Source organism: Anas platyrhynchos, chromosome 9, assembly GCF_047663525.1.
Source record: "Anas platyrhynchos isolate ZD024472 breed Pekin duck chromosome 9, IASCAAS_PekinDuck_T2T, whole genome shotgun sequence".
Taxonomy (NCBI): domain Eukaryota; kingdom Metazoa; phylum Chordata; class Aves; order Anseriformes; family Anatidae; genus Anas; species Anas platyrhynchos.
Window position 1 is genome coordinate 18,951,910 of NC_092595.1, and position 15,762 is coordinate 18,967,671.

General features: G+C 38.6%; 1 protein-coding gene across 1 annotated transcript; it reads right to left on the reverse strand.

The window, feature by feature from the left end:
- Positions 1-83: 83 nt before the first annotated feature.
- On the reverse strand, positions 84-14,515 carry COPB2 (COPI coat complex subunit beta 2). The gene is made up of 22 exons (XM_027464164.3): positions 14,350-14,515; positions 13,536-13,673; positions 12,805-12,891; positions 10,720-10,846; positions 9,604-9,752; positions 8,597-8,743; positions 7,411-7,510; positions 7,133-7,275; positions 6,713-6,912; positions 6,030-6,140; positions 5,672-5,760; positions 5,477-5,583; positions 5,046-5,189; positions 4,279-4,409; positions 3,775-3,982; positions 3,433-3,543; positions 2,422-2,636; positions 2,079-2,171; positions 1,818-1,998; positions 1,611-1,679; positions 868-960; positions 84-429 (listed from the first exon to the last, which is right to left on the reverse strand). The coding sequence occupies exons 1-22, from the start codon at positions 14,350-14,352 to the stop codon at positions 334-336; spliced, it is 2,742 nt and encodes a 913-aa protein (XP_027319965.1). The 5' UTR covers positions 14,353-14,515; the 3' UTR covers positions 84-333.
- Positions 14,516-15,762: the final 1,247 nt, after the last annotated feature.

The window sequence follows — 15,762 nt, forward strand, 5'->3', positions numbered from 1 at the left end:
GTTAGATTCCTTTAGTGATGTATCTTGAGGATAAAACATTGGCCGTAATTCATTTTACTTTTCGAAATACTGGAAAGTGGGAATAGAGTATTTAAAAGGGTTTATTGAATTGGTTTGTAAATGAAAACATTTTCAATATGCACTAGAACAGGCCTACATCTTGAATTTCACCACCCTGAAAACTGATTTTTTGTACAGTTGCTAGGTCTTCCCCTCTCACTACATGGTCCATCTTGTGTATAAAAATCAAGTTAACATGGAGGATGCAGTCCATAGAACTTCATTCCTTTATCTGGAGTAAAAGTAGTTGATTTGGTCATTTAAGAAGTGTATTCACTCATCTAAGATCTCTTCATCCAAATTGATATCTGTGGTATCAATATCCTCCAGGTCCAAGTTATCCAGGTCATCTTCCAAGTCCAGAAGTGTCTAGGAAGAAAGTCCAGGTTACAGGGATACTTACATGGTTGGGGGTTAGGCAGCTAATAGCAGGAGCTGCATTCTCTATGTTTCTATATGAGGTATTAGAACATTCTGCAAAACACTAAGCCTGAGGCAATGCAGCTGATGCATAAATACTAAAATAACCTGTAGAAAAAAGCTGCCTTCTTTGGTAAGAAAGCAGCTTTCAGTGCTGCTACTTGTTACCGTGCTCTAACCAACTGTGTTTTGCATCCACTTTGTTTGCTTGTAAGCCCACAAAGCTGTAGGGATGGGTCTACAGTGCTGTGTAGTTTCTGCACACAACAGGAAAGGATCTGCATCCTCTACTAGACCTCAGGAGTCTGCTTCATATCAAACTAGAAAGTGACATTATTACTCTTTAGGCCACAACATTCCTTCCCTTACTAAAACATAATGCAGTACCTTTTGATCTTTTGTTGGAAGTAGATCGGAATTCTGCAGTGCTGTATTCATCACTTCTGGTTTAGGAGATGGAACTGGTTCTTCAGCCTTTTTCTAATGAAAATGAGATCTTTTAAGTTCTTCTGAATTTAAATTCTTTGGACAAAAGCAGGTAAATAAATAACAGCAGACCCATAAGCACGCATATGCACCTCCTCTAAGCCTTAGGTATCTTCTAAAGTTTCCCTCCGTAATCCTGGACTCGCATCTTGAGGCTACCAAGTGCTCTAGTCTTCACTTCACTGGAACCTATGACTTTTTTTCGCCTCTATTACTTCAAAGCAGTTGATGATAGAACTGATATAATGAAAACAGCCTGCAGTAAGTGTCAGTTAATTTCAAGAACTGAAGCACAACTGAAGAACACTGGTGGCTGTGGGTTCAGCTTCTAATACAAGATGATTTTAACTTAACATGTTACAAATTACATTCAGAAATAACAGTGCAAGTTATCACAAAGTTCTAACAAAAGATAAACCAAGGTAAGCATACACGCAGAATTCATTCTGTAACTACTGATGGCTGTTCTTAATCTACTTTTGTAGTCAAGTCTGAGGGAAAAGAACATGGAACTGGGCTGCAGTGCTTGTAGTCCAGTTAGCAAGAGCAATAGCTTGCCCGTTGTGGTGAAATACTCTCCAAGGTAGATATCACTGTACAACAGAGTTGCCTCTTAGATTTCATCAGTTAATAGTAACACTGACCTGAGATGCCATTATTCCAGAAGGCTCAAAACCTTTTGCTTCTTCAAGTAAGTTTCTTTCTTCATTGGGCTAAAAGAAGCAAAAAAAAAACCAAAAAAACTAATGATGCATTCATGAAATTTAAGTGGTTTAACTGATTTGATTAAAGTTGAATTTATTCGAGATCAAGTATTTATTTCTTGAGAAGAACTCCCACTTCTTACTTACAGTGACAAGGGGGTATTCTGTGGCCGGCCGCAGGTCAGCAAGACTTTGTTTAACATACTCTTCAGCAACAAAAGCTTCTTTTAATCCAGGGAAAAGATTTTCATATTCTGTAGGATCAGCAAGGGACTCAGCAGCTTTTTGGTTAACTTTAGAGAGATTCTCCCGCCACAATTTAACGACCCTGGAAATGTAAGTCATATTTTTTTGTACATGGCTAGTTTTGACAATACTATTCATACTATGCACATGATTTCATGTTACCTTGAAACCTGGCTTGGCAAATATGTCCGTGCAAGAAATGCAGCTTCTGGGAGACGCCCAGTTTTAATCAGGAGTTCCAAACATGAGTCAAGCCTGTAAGAGTTTAAAATGTGATTTTAATCAGTAAGCTTAGAAGACTGACTTCTGCATTACATTAGATTTATTACTGTCATGGAATAAAACAGCTAATGTGCTTTCATTTCAGATTTTAAAAGAAGTAGGCATCACAAAATAGAATCAGCCCTTATCAAAAGGTATGTGCCACTATCTTTGCACGTATAGTGAGTCGGCTGTAGTGAGGCATTTGGATAAAGCCCAATGAGAACTCTCGCTTGCTACTTACTTTCCCTGGAGGAAGTAGCTCATAAATGCAACATTATTCTTGCCATCTTTTTCTGCTCCTTCAGCCAGCTTATTCACCATGTTAGCGTTTCCTGAAGCTGTGGCCAGGAGCAGTAGTCCTCCGTAGTCTTGCGCATGGTGGAGACATTCCTGGGCTAGGCCAAACTGGCATTTACTAATGGCAAGTTCAGCAAGTTGCTTCCATTTCTGTTCTGACTAATGGCAGAAAGGAGGGAGGGAGGGAGGTAAAGAAAAATAAAAGCTCACATTTTTGAACAGCATTTAAAGATTAAAGCAATCAAATTTCCCTGTTAAGGTACCGTACTCTATCATTACACTTGTCTTCCCGTTAAGATACAATGAATACTGCACCTTCACAGCATGACACTGTTACATGCAGATCATTACACAACCCTAACTTCCTTCCTTCTCCCTCCATGTTTGATGACAAACATTAAATGTAGAGATTAGTCTGGAAAATTAGACAGTAATATTCCCTTAATGAAAGTTCCCAAATTAACAATCAATACGTATGAAAGGCATTGCGTTTGTAACTAATTCTTTATCATTTACTCCATTATTTTGCAAAAGGAACATTGAGATCATTTATCTTAATAATAGCTACAGGACAAATCACTGCCTTCAGCCTTCCTAGTACATCAGAAATTATCCAAGTTTGCTAAGGCTGGAACAAAGGCCCAGAGGCTTCAGTCCTGCCATTCCTCTTCTCTCTGTTCAACAGTAAAGATTAAGGCTTTGTTCTTCTTGGGCAAGCATCTGAAGGCTCCAGGAGGAGTTTCTGTATCTCTCTGAGCAAACAACATTCTTCAACATCCCACAGCTCAGATGCCTTTGAATTACAGGCAGAACTCGAGGGAGAAAGTTGGGGACATACATACATGTACACTGTTCAGAGAGCTGTACTGTGTCCTCACATTGCTTTTTCTTACAGGGCCTCTTTGATTCACTCATATTCAGAATTAGTATGAACCACAAAAAATTGTATGCTTACCTCTGCTTCTACAGCAAGCTGATAAGCAATTTTTAATTCTCCAAGCTGAAGAGCAAGTTCAAAGCGGTGCTCTGGATCCATAGATACGGCAAGGGCTTGTTGTTTGAAGCCCTAAAATAAAAGTCCACACGTAAAACCATGACCTGTCTGGTCAAATAACATCGTAAATGTTTTAACAAAAGCCCTCTGAATCAAAAATTAATAACAGTGTTATCAAATAAATATGGATGATTAACAAGAGTTTACAGAAAAAAATGCATTTGTTTTTGATTAAGAAATTCAAATAGAAATGTGAATAAGCTGATTACATTTTTGATGACAAAAAAAATATAGTTCTCTTGCCTGTTTTTCAAGAAAATGTGCAACTCTGGTTCTCTGTTCTTTTGGAATTGTGGGAAGAACTTTGTCAGCCATACCAAAATCTCTTCTCATCACAGCAGTTTGATATTCAAGCACTGAGACCAGCAAAGAGTAGCTAACAATGTTCAGCTCTTTATCACCCAAATAAAGTCGGTTGTCCTTAGGTATATACCCCAAAAGATACATCGTCCTGAAACAAAACAAAAAATATTCATCTTGGATAAGTCTACTACCAAGTACAACACAAAAAAAAACAATAGGTCTTAGAGTAACAAGAATATGAACATGAAAAATTTAACTTTTACTGTATTTCCACACTTTCACATAATACTGTTTATTCTCTGCCTTAGAACATACATTATTAGCATGATGTGTAATAAAAAGTAACACTTCAGGTCAAGTGGGAGATAAGGTTCACCTTGACCTACTTCTTCTGGAAAAAAAAAAAGATGTAAAGCTTGCTTACAACCTAATGCAGTAACTTACCTGTCTAAATGGGCAATAGTGACAATTTCTCCTCCAACGTAGTAGTTGAGTCTGTTCACAGAACTGGTGTAAATAAAGCAGTCGCCTACCCACAAGCCTGTTTTCACTATCTCCTGAATCTCACCAAGAACCTGCAAAGTAAAATTGATTTAATTAGATATATAAAAAACTGCTTTTACATAAGTGAAACCATTGTGTTTTCAAATTAAAGGTAATATTCTATGGTTCAACAAATAGTTGGGCAAATTGCAAAGAACTCTGGCTACAGATTGGAATTATTGTAGTAATAGATCTAGTTTTCTAAAAAAATGTTGTGAGGTAAGAAATCTCTACCTCAATACTTAACTAAAACACAAATCCAGGAAAGAAGTACCAAACAAAGTGTTAAGCAAGATACTCCAAGTCAATTTTCCTCATGAAATTTGTTTCTGACACTTCACAGATAGTGATGGTTGTGTTTTGTGTTTCTTTTTTTTTGAACTTAATCTTCAATCACATTTCAAAACATGAAAATTGCAGAAAGAGTTTAAACTACATGAACATAATACCCAAGCGCGTGTTTTAAAAATAACCTCTATCATTATGCAAGTAGCTAACAAATGACTGAAGATAAATCTAGGCATGTGTCAACACTGCGTTTCAGACAGTTACTTTCCCCAGGGATAACCCAAAGCATCCCAAATAAAATGATTTAACAGTGATCTTCAGGGAAGAGTTGCCTCAGTAGTCTCTAATCTCAGTCACATTAAGCTTTTAAACGGAGGTACCTCAAAAGCATCTTCAATTCCATCTTCAGTGACTCCTTCATGTGTTTCTTGGGCTGCTGCAACTTTTTCTGATAGATATTTCAGGATGAAGAATGACTCTTCCGTAGCAATGCAGACAAGTTCACCCGAGTCAGACCAGAAAATCTGTATTGAAATCAGAAATCAGAAACAATAATGGCACTATTTGAGAGACCCCCAAGTTAAGAAGGGAAAAAGTACAAACTGTAATTTGTACAAACCCTCATAGCAGCTTTAGAAACTGATAAGCCAACGTATATATAGGATTTTTTTTTCCCCCTTTAGATACAAGACAGAGATAAATTTAAGAATTTATGATTGACAGCTTAGCTTCATTAAAGAAAATCAGCAGTCCAGTCAAAACTCAGTAAACACGGACATGGAAATATCTTCAGTTCCCTCTCATAACTTACGTGTTTGGGCTGAATTTCAATTCTGCGAACCAATTCTGTGTTCTCCCAGTCATAGAATGCCAAACCATTAACAGATCTGACCCCCAACAGGAATCCACCATAGATACCTGCAAGAAAACAAAGGTGGAACAAATTTGCATTGTGGAAAAAAAAAAAAAAAGCATTAACACATGTATTCTGAAAGTAAATACTCACCTTCTGCTCCAAAATCAGGTTTGAATGATTTCTTCTCTTTGAAATTCTTAAATATCTTTACAACACTGTTGCTCTCCCTGATTGCGTATCTAAACAGAGATTGCATTGTAAAAAAAAGTAATTATTCTTCTGTCAAAGAGCAAACTACTAAAATACGCTGCTACAAAAAAAGCACCTTGCATTTTATTTTCAAAAGTTAGTGGAGTATGATGAACAGAAAAACTTTAAGTGTTACAGCTACAAAGAGTTCATTAATCAAACTGATTTTTGGTCTCCAGCTTGACTTACTGTTTGCACTGATTGAAACCTAGCAGCAAGAAATTTAAATTAATACAAAGGAAAAATTTCAAACACTTACTCTGAAGAATCGTGTGCCCATACAAACTCCTGGGCAGAACCAAAACTCTTGTTTCTCAAAGCCATCGCTGTGTAAATGATGTATTCACCATCACCACACACTACTACAAACCTAGAGCAAGAGAAAGATGAAAGTTGTCAGAGATGCGTTTGGTTCAACAGATGAAGCACACAAATTATCTGAAAAGGTATCAAGTCTCTTAACTAATGAAGATATGTGATAATACAATCACTGCAAATGCAGATAGAATAAAAAAGCTTGGTATATTCCAAAAATATCACATCCGGATTTCCCTGCTTCATGTTGCTAGCTACTTGCTATCATTTCTTGCTTCTAGTCTCCACTTTGCTGCTGTTCTTACCTTGTATCTCTTTAACTGTTAACAAAAAGTGATTCAAAAAAGTGATAGAACAACGTAGTTTCCTACTAGTTGTTTTTTTTTTTTTCCTTTTTAATATTCCTTCTCCTGTCTACAATGTCCAACTTTGCTATTTAGCTGTGAGTTCTTAGAAGTGAGGGCCATCTACTACTCTGATTTTCCAATGCCTAGCTCTGAGACACCTGATCTTCATATGCTCTCAGCTATAATCAGTGCACATGCAAAGTTTTCCAGTATAAAAGAAAAAAAGTAATAAAAGGAGAAGTCAGAAACGTTTAAGTATTTTTTTCCTGAAGTTAATTACCGTCCATTAGGGTTGTGCTGAATTGTTTGAGGATAGATTTCACAGCTCCCCATATCCTTTACAGCCAGCGGCAATCTTTCTCCATCTTTAATTTCAGCATCTCCCATAGCTTTCAAGTTAGCCTGTTGCACTTCTGAATGTTTAGCCCAAATAATTTTTCCATTTGCATCCATGGACATGGCAGGTTCTTCACGACCAAGCTAGGAAATGTAGCATAACAACTCAGCAGATGGAGAAAATAGATTTTTTTTCTTTTCAGTTCAACATATCTAGTGAAATACTCTGTCTCTGTCTAAAAATGCCAATTAAAACGCTATGCGTTTAATATTTTAACTTATTCTCAAAGAATCAGAAAACAAGTTTCTCTGCACATAGGACATTGATGAATCATCATTACTCATCTCAAATAATTAATGGTACCTTAACAATAATGCTGCCTTCATCATAGCCCAAAGCCACGTTATTGGATCCTCTTAAACTGGCCACACACCACACTCTCTCCATACCATAGTTGAGTGTGCTTTCCAGCCGGTAGGTGCTTGAATGCCAAATACGTACAGTTCCTAGAGAAAAAAGAAATACATGTACTTTATCTCTTCTCTCAATCCAAGGGCAGGAGACGTGTAGCAACACCACAAAAAAAAAGTTTCCCACAAGTTCTTCCCCTTTCCTTCATATACCAGAAAATATCCAATTACCGTCTTCCGAGCCTGTGATAATGATTGGCAATTCAGGATGGAAGCTGACACACGACACATTCTGAGCATGTCCTTCCAGTGTCTGTACGCATGTTTTATTCTGCAAAAAGTCACAAGGACAGCAACAGATAATAAACACATTGCTACACTTAAGCATTCATTCGTTAAAGAAAAACATTAAAAATCTACCTGAAAACATTTTTTCTGGAATTCTTCCAGTAACATTTCCAAGATGGCAAAGCACCAGCATTAGACATATTACAAAACTACAATCATGCTGAGTTAACATCTCTTCTCCAGAAGAAAGTATTTATTTCCCTTGACATTGTTGTTTCTCTCTATTTTCTGATGGGTTCTCTATTTTCTGATGGGTTTCTTCTTTAAAAAAAAAAAAAATCCCTTTCTCTGAGCTCAGTAGCACTATAGATCAAAGCAAGAAAGAGCTGAGTTCACTTCATCAGAGCAAAATATGTATCTGATGTATAGATGAAGAAAGATCTTGTATCTTTGTTAAGGGTGATCACTCACAGCTGTGAAAGAAAAGTCTCCTCTGCTTGAGGCAACAAGGAGTATACAGCTGTACAGGGTGGCAAAATTCTGAGCACAGTTAGCTAACAGTCATTACTACAATGTGTAGTTTAATTAACACTGATAGCTTTAACTTCTGAGCTTCAATTTGCTCTAGGACACTACACTTCAAAAACCTGAGATTCCTATCTCACAATTTTTACCTTGCCCTTCTGGCCATTTATGCATTTGTACACAGGAAGTACTTATGAGCTCTAGGTTCCAGCAATTGTCCCTGGATTCAATCTGTTTCTTCCTGTAGAGCATTCAAATAAGGCAATAATGCAATGACTGACCTGATGATCCCTGTGAACTGTCAATACAAGCATGTGTGCATACAAAAAGAGGGAGGGGTACAAAGCTAACACTGATTACAACACGATAATGTCAAAATTTATTTAAAATAATCTCTAAATTAATTTGAAGAATTCACAGCATATTTTCTAATTGGTAAACAAGATCTGGAAAAGGTACTGTGAAATACTGCCCCCAATTCTTTCTTTGCAAGGAAGGATGAGAAAAACGTGTTGATGTTTTCAAGTCCACTTCCCTATTTCTTCATTAATGATTTTGCTATGGCAAAGTCTGTACAAGAGTTCATGGAAAGCTGAACACATACCTGGTAGTCCCAAATCTTAACCAACCGGTCATCTGCGCCTGAGATGAGATACGGCTTGTCTCCTCCACTGTAATAGTCGATGCAGTTCACCCCTTTCTCATGGCCTTCCAGAGTAAAATTGGGTGAAGAAGAACCAAGCTGCCACACCTTCCCAGGGAGACAAAAAATAAAACAAAACACAACCATAAGAATTTATTGATCTTTTCTCATCAAGGTTCTCTCATCAACCTTGCCAAACAGAATATGTATTCTAATGTTTGGAATTTAGAATTCCAAAGATACGGTTGATGCCTTTAGGTGAAGAAGATGAACAACTGCTTATCAAACTACCGATCCCTAAACAAAATAAACAGAAAAATCATGCTGAGTTGCACACTTTGGCCTCACATCTGAAAGCAATGAAACTGGTTTCTTTCAGCATTTTCTTATAGGACATACAACCAAATAAGACAATATTCATAAGCAGAAAAAGTTGTTTATGAAACCAACTAGAAGACCAAGAAAAAGCAATCTAATTTTTATGCATACAATAGTTCCATGTTTGCACCCAATTTTACATTTTTCCAGTTACAGTAAAAGACAAATCTCTTTCTAAATGAGGACTCAAAATGAATCAAATCAAGTTGTAGATACACTTACATTTTCCCACAAGTATCACATCAATGTTTCTACACATCTAATCTCAGCATCTGAAGATGTATGAAATCAAAATTGGCATATTTACAGCCAATATACTGATAATTTATGTATATTTAATATTTATATATAATTTTTGTAGTGATGACAAAGTTTAGAGAACCGTATTTCAGTGATTAGAGGTGACAGGTAAACTTGCAAATACACTGAATGACTTAGCACATGCATAGTAACTCGATCAATGTTCAGGTCTTTGCACAACAAAAATCTATTATTGCACCTGCTTTTAAGAATTCTAACCCCACTTTCCAACTGTATTATCAGTTTGTGTGATCTGCCTGATAATTAATGAGTGAAAAAAAATTCTTTACCTTGATTGTCCTATCCAAAGAGGCACTGGCAAACTGATTATTATCTTTTGGGTTTATGACAATCTGCATGACATAATGTGTGTGTCCTTCAAACACCTGAGAACAAGACCATTTTTTATCCCAGTCCCAGAGTTTAATAAGCATGTCATCTAAAAAAAAAAAAAAAGCTTCAGTTAGTTTAACGTATTCTGAAGTTCGTTCATCCCTTCTCCTTGAAAGGAGGCACTGCTAATACTCAAGATGAAACTCAAGAAAAATATTTTAAGATCTGTAAATACAAGGGAATATAGGTTCACCTAAAAGATTCTCTGGTAAAATCGTTATAAAACTAAAAAAGGAGTCTGCCCAGCTCATCTATATATCCTGTTCCTTTTCAGATCACATTGAAGAATTAGACCTGTGCTGCCTTCCGCAGCATCTGCTGTCATGATCATCAAGAAAAAGGCAGGAGAAACGACCAACCTGTTTTTCTGGTATCTTTGTTTCAAGTGTAGGTATGTTAGTTTCAACAACAAAATGCAGAGAAATAACTACAGTGCTTCTAACACAAAACACTCTATATTCTAGTAGAGCTCTGACTGCATTAGCAAGATTTGCAGGAGTGAAAAGGACTAAGGACCACGAAATAGTACATGTTCTTGGCAAGATTTGCTGGAATACTACTGCTTTTCATTCTGAAATAAAATAGATTGTCTCAAATAACAGAGCTCTGATGTATGTTGGGAAAACAGACAGAAGTTACCTGTTGCTTCAATTCAGATTGCCAACTGAAAACATACTCCAAGCTGTTATACAAATATTTTTAAAAATTGGAACGTAAGTATGGCAAACTCTCAAATAGCAGGTAATTAGCAGGTACACAAACTTTACATTGTGCAGTTATTCAGCAACAAGGTTATTAGGTCTCCTCTGACAAGTGCATAAGCTGTAATATTTAGGAAAAAAACAACTTGAATATATCTGGCAAAGAAATAACAACTGATGTGCTGGCTACTTGTTCAAGGATTCCTACTTCATCAGAAACTGGGAAAAATGTGCAATTCCTCATTAGGCATAGAAAAGAAGCCTAAAAACAGATGATTAAAAAAATATCAAAATATACCAAAGAAGTCTTACCACTGCTTGTCAGTATGAAAGGCTGCGTGGGATGCACCGCAATACAACGAATGTAATCTGAGTGCGCTTCAAACATGTGAACTCTTTCCAAGGTGTTGTAATTAAACACTCTAATTTGCATGTCATCCTGTGTAAGAGATGAAAAGCAACAATTAAAACAGGGCTCTTTGTATCATACACCTCATACTCAATGCAAGGTAGCTAGACGAAACACTCCACTATTAAAGAGTCTCTAATAACAATAAGTTTAAGAAAAATTTTCTATACCTATTTCACAAGACAAATTAAGATTTCGTACAAAAGTCTATAAATTACCCAATCCAATTCCAATGCACTTAAAATAAAAAAAAAATCAGTTAAGATTCCATTTTAAAAAAGAAGTATTTTAAATGGTCTTTGATTTAAAATTGATTTAAAAACACTTCTAAAATTAATGCAAGTATGAAAATTAAAAGCAGGGTTCTCCAACATCAGCTTTACAATAACAGTAATGTTGTTGGGCCAGGAGAAAATAAACTGTAACACTAAAACAAATGGGAAAGTGAGTTCAACTTGCTTCTCAACTGAATGGCAGGGGTGGGTCAAAGATAAATATAAAAAAGAAAACTTGATTTTTCAGACTCAGTATTCCTAAAAGCAATACTCCCAAGTCCTTTTATAAAAAAAACAATTCTGAAAAACTGTCTGACAAGGAATAGGGCATGTTGTAGAACTTTCACTAGTGACTGTGACATACAAGAGCATGAGTAAACGAAACTTTGGTGTTTTGATAAATTCTGTATTACTTGCTTTATCCAAAGTATTTTCTTTTCTACCCTTCTCTTTCTCACACACGCCTGTTTAAGAAACAACACCTACAGAAAACTTACAGAATGGCAGAAAAGAACAGGAGCTCCTTTGAAAACAAGGCACTCAGCACAATGCACGTGCAACACAAACAATATGCAAGGACCCATGTCACATTTTCATATCCACTCTGATGAAGACTTGACCCTGCTGCTAAAAGCAGCTGTCCTGATTTTTCCCCATCATTTCTTTGCCACTGCACTGTAGCCTCCCTTGTGAAAGGTAAGGCTGATATGGCTCCAAAGTGAATCACATTGAGGAATTGATCCAGGTGAAATTAAACTGATAAAAATAGATTTTAAATTTCATCAGTTCCTAATCCAGTTCCCATGCATGTCTGAACTCTTGTGCTGGCAAATGTTTTTCTTCTGGGGAAACAGCCCTGACTTCCAATCACTTGAACTAAATACGTCATGGCAGCTTGAGACAGTAAAATGACTATACTAGAAAAAAAAAAAAAAGTGACAAAAAAATTTCAGGCATTAGGTATCAGTTTAGATAAAAAAAAAACAAAACACAACATTGAGAGAAATCTGACTTTTCAACAGATTACCCATACTTTCCACATACAACTTTTTAATGTCTAAGCTGAAAGCTGATTCATAGATAGAAGAGCCCTTCAGCAATAGGTTACTGCATTAACACACGCTTCATGTTTTGACACGTATCTCCTACTTTAATTTGCTGTAATAATAATACAGCAATAATTTGGACACCAGATTAAGAACCAATCAACGTTCACTCCATCAAGAGTAAAATGTTAGCAAGATTAGAATAAAACAATTCCTCTCAAAGCAGACTGACTGAATAAAATTAGAGTATTTTTCCAGAGGTGAACAAAACTTAGAAAATTGTGCTTTGAATAAATCCAGGAACAAGGGTAGCAAGCAACTTTTACGTCATCTTACCTTTAAAAGCCATTAGTTTCAGCTTAGCTAAAGCAGCACTACAAGTTTACTTGAAATCGGGTGCTGAGGCACTCCAGTTGACAGTAAAAGTTGAATCCAGACCTACCTTGCACTAGCCACAATACTAGGTTACTTTCATTTCAAAAGGCAAGTTTGAGGTTCTAAATTTACTTAAAGGAGAAAATTTTAGGGGAACTGTAGTAAAGCATTCTTCTGTCTTCTGCAAATTCATATCAAATCATATTTGTAGTTGACATACAAAGGAGTAGCATGAAAATGAATTTGAGAACCTAGTACTGCATATGGAAAGCACAAGAAGATGACAGCTTACAGCTCCTGTAACAACCCAGTTCTTCCTCGCCACAAATTTGGCAGCTCTCACTGGCAGGTCACATACTTCAAAAGTCTTCACAAGGGTCTAAAAACAATAATAAATAAATAAATGAATAAACAAACAAACCACAAACAAACATGTTTATAGCACTGGAGAGAATATCAGTTTTGAACTCAGCTTTTCTTAACGCTGTCCAAAATGTTGTCATTCAAAACACTCCACAGAATCTTACAACACTACGTGCACACTTTTTTTAAAGCAGGATACCTGGTTCAAGAAAGAAGATATTTGCCTGTTTGTTCACCTTTACGTCTTCCTTCCATTCTCCCCAGACACCTCCCACTCCTCACACATAATTTTTAAAGCTGCTGCCCGATTTCAGCCATACTTGACAGAGAAGCAAAGGTCTAATGCTTCAATCTTCAAAAATACAAATGTTAAGTACAAGAGAGAATCCTCTCATCTCTCAGAAGGAAAGGCATTAGTATGCAAGAAATGCAGAAAGGATTCATACTTAAAAATAAATGTGTAGGAAGTGTCATTACGGCTACTGCTCAATATATTATTTATCTATTATTTAAAGGACTTTTGTATGCAAGTCAGGGGAGAGTACAGTCACCCAGCAGCAGTACTTTAAGATTTCTCTTGTATATATGGTGTTGAAACAGAATTAATATATCTGTCACTTACAAAAAAATCATAGCAAAGGAAAACCAAAAAGTCATCACCTGTGTTTCATGGTTCCAAACGCAAACACTGCCATTGTAAAGGCTAGCCAACATCCATGGCTCTGTGGGATGCAAGTCTACGCTTTTCACCCGGTCAGACCGGGCTGTTAGCTTTCGCTTGATATCAAGTCGGAGAGGCTAGAGATAAAAAAAATTGAGAATGGTAGATTCGTCAACATACAATTGCCTAAGAAAACAATGGAGGAAGAAAACCTGAAATTAAACCTTGAAATAAATGGAGTCAATTCTGCTCTTCAGACAGACAAGGAACTACTCTTTTCTATCCATCTGCTTTTTTTTTGGTGTGTGTAGGGATTTCTGGTAACAGCACACCTCTACCAATGGCAGCAGGCTTGCTTAATCTACTTCAGTGAAATTAATGACATTTATATGCTTATATTTATAAACAGCATCTCCAGCACAGGCAGAGGAGAAGATGCGGTGCCCATCTCCACACACACTTCCCTGGTGCCCCTGAACTACTAAAGTAAAGCGAATTTCCACCCAAAGCAAACAACAGAAAATGAATCCTGTTACACAGCAAAGAGGACAGCTGTCACCACAGGAAACATCCGCGCATTACAAATTCATTTCCACTCACAACTCCGACGCAAAGTCTCGAACCCTGAGCTCTCAGGGCAGGCCCTGGGCCGCCACGGACCCGCTGCCGCTGCCTACCTGACGGGGCAGCGGCCTGGGAGCCCCCCGCAGCCCCCCGGGCCCCCCTCGGCCGCCGCCCGGCCCCCTTGCCCCCACCACGGCCTCCCCCCCCTCTCCGTGCCCCCCCTCGCCCCCCCGTTGTCCCTCCCCGCACCATGGCCCCGCGCGGCGCCGCCGAGTCCCGGTCCCGGCCCCGTCCCCGTCCCCGTCCCCGTCCCGGCCGCCCCGAGCCCTCCGACGTGGAGCTTCCGGGCCCGGCGCTCTCGCGAGAGGTGAGCCTCGCCCTGCCCGAGTCTCGCGAGAGCAGGGCGGAAGAGCGCGGGAGGTGCCGGGACGTGTAGTCCGGGACGCGTCGTGCTGGGCGGCGCGGGGCACGCTGGGAGCTGTAGGCGGCCGGAGGAGGCTGCACGCGCGCTGCTACCTCAGGGCGGCGGTAACGGTCGTAACGGCTGTAACGGTTGTAACGGTTGCAACGGCTGGAACGGGGGCTGCTGACACGGCTGAAACAGGAGCTGAACCAGGTCCCTCACCGCCCTCAGCGACGCCCTGCGGAGCCTGTGCCAGTGTCCAACCACCCTCTGGGTGCAGACCCTGTCCCTAACCCCCAGCCTGACCCTCCCCTGTCCCAGCTCCATGCCGTCCCCTCGGGTCCTGTCGCTGTCCCCAGAGAGCAGAGCTCAGCGCCTGCCCCTCCGCTCCCCTCGTGAGGGAGCTGCAGGCCGCCATGAGGCCTCCCTTCAGTTATATCTGAGCTGGACAAAGCAAGTGTCCTCAGCTTCTTAAAAGTTTCACCATCTTTGTTGGACTCCTTTGGAAAACATCCTGTCTAGCATCTTTATATCCTCTCATATTGTGGAGCTCAAAACTGCATGCTACTCAAGGTGAGGCTGTACCAGTGCTGAATATGTTGGGACAAACACTTCTTTCAAACAGCTGTGCAGCTTAATGCAACCCGGGCTACAGCTGTCCCTTTTGGGCACCAGGACACTTTGTTGGCTCATACAGAGCTGTCTACTAGAGTTTAGTAGAAACACCATGGTGAACGTGAGATTTCAGGAAGCATCAGAGCACGAGCAGTCACTGTTGAGAAAACTCCTGGCATTGCTGTCAGAAAAAAAGTCCCATCTTTAATTAAAAATTGCAACCCCAAATTTAATTCTACAAAGGAGAGAAATAGCACAAAGGATATTTATACTCATTGGGATTCGGATAAAGAAAATACTTCTTTTGATACAAGTGTTCACCTGGCCATTAGGAGACCCTATGTAACAAAACAGTAAGAAGGATTACATTGCCCTGGAGTGTTTACAGTTTGAAGGACATAAACAAACAAAAGGATGACAGAAAGATTGCTTCAACTCTTGTTACTTTCACTCCAAGAGAGCAAAGACAGACAGATACTTAAAATTAGAAAAACAGGAGCCTAATGAAAATAAGTGAAAAGGGAAATGCCTGAAGCAAGAAGAGGGGCACAATGTTGTCAACTATTATGGGTGAGTTTAGACTTTCAGCCTTCATTTAAGGCTTTCTTTTCACTTTAGTTTTGTTATACTAATGATTGTGGAAT

What these genes read in the sequence shown, in the direction of transcription:
- COPB2 (XM_027464164.3), bottom strand. An exon ending in CTTTGGATAGGACAATCAAG is followed by an intron (nt 8,744 to 9,603) that starts GTAAAGAATTTT and finishes CTCCCTGGGAAG; the next exon opens with GTGTGGCAGCTTGGTTCTTC. An exon ending in TTCCAACAAAAGATCAAAAG is followed by an intron (nt 430 to 867) that starts GTACTGCATTAT and finishes CTTTCTTCCTAG; the next exon opens with ACACTTCTGGACTTGGAAGA.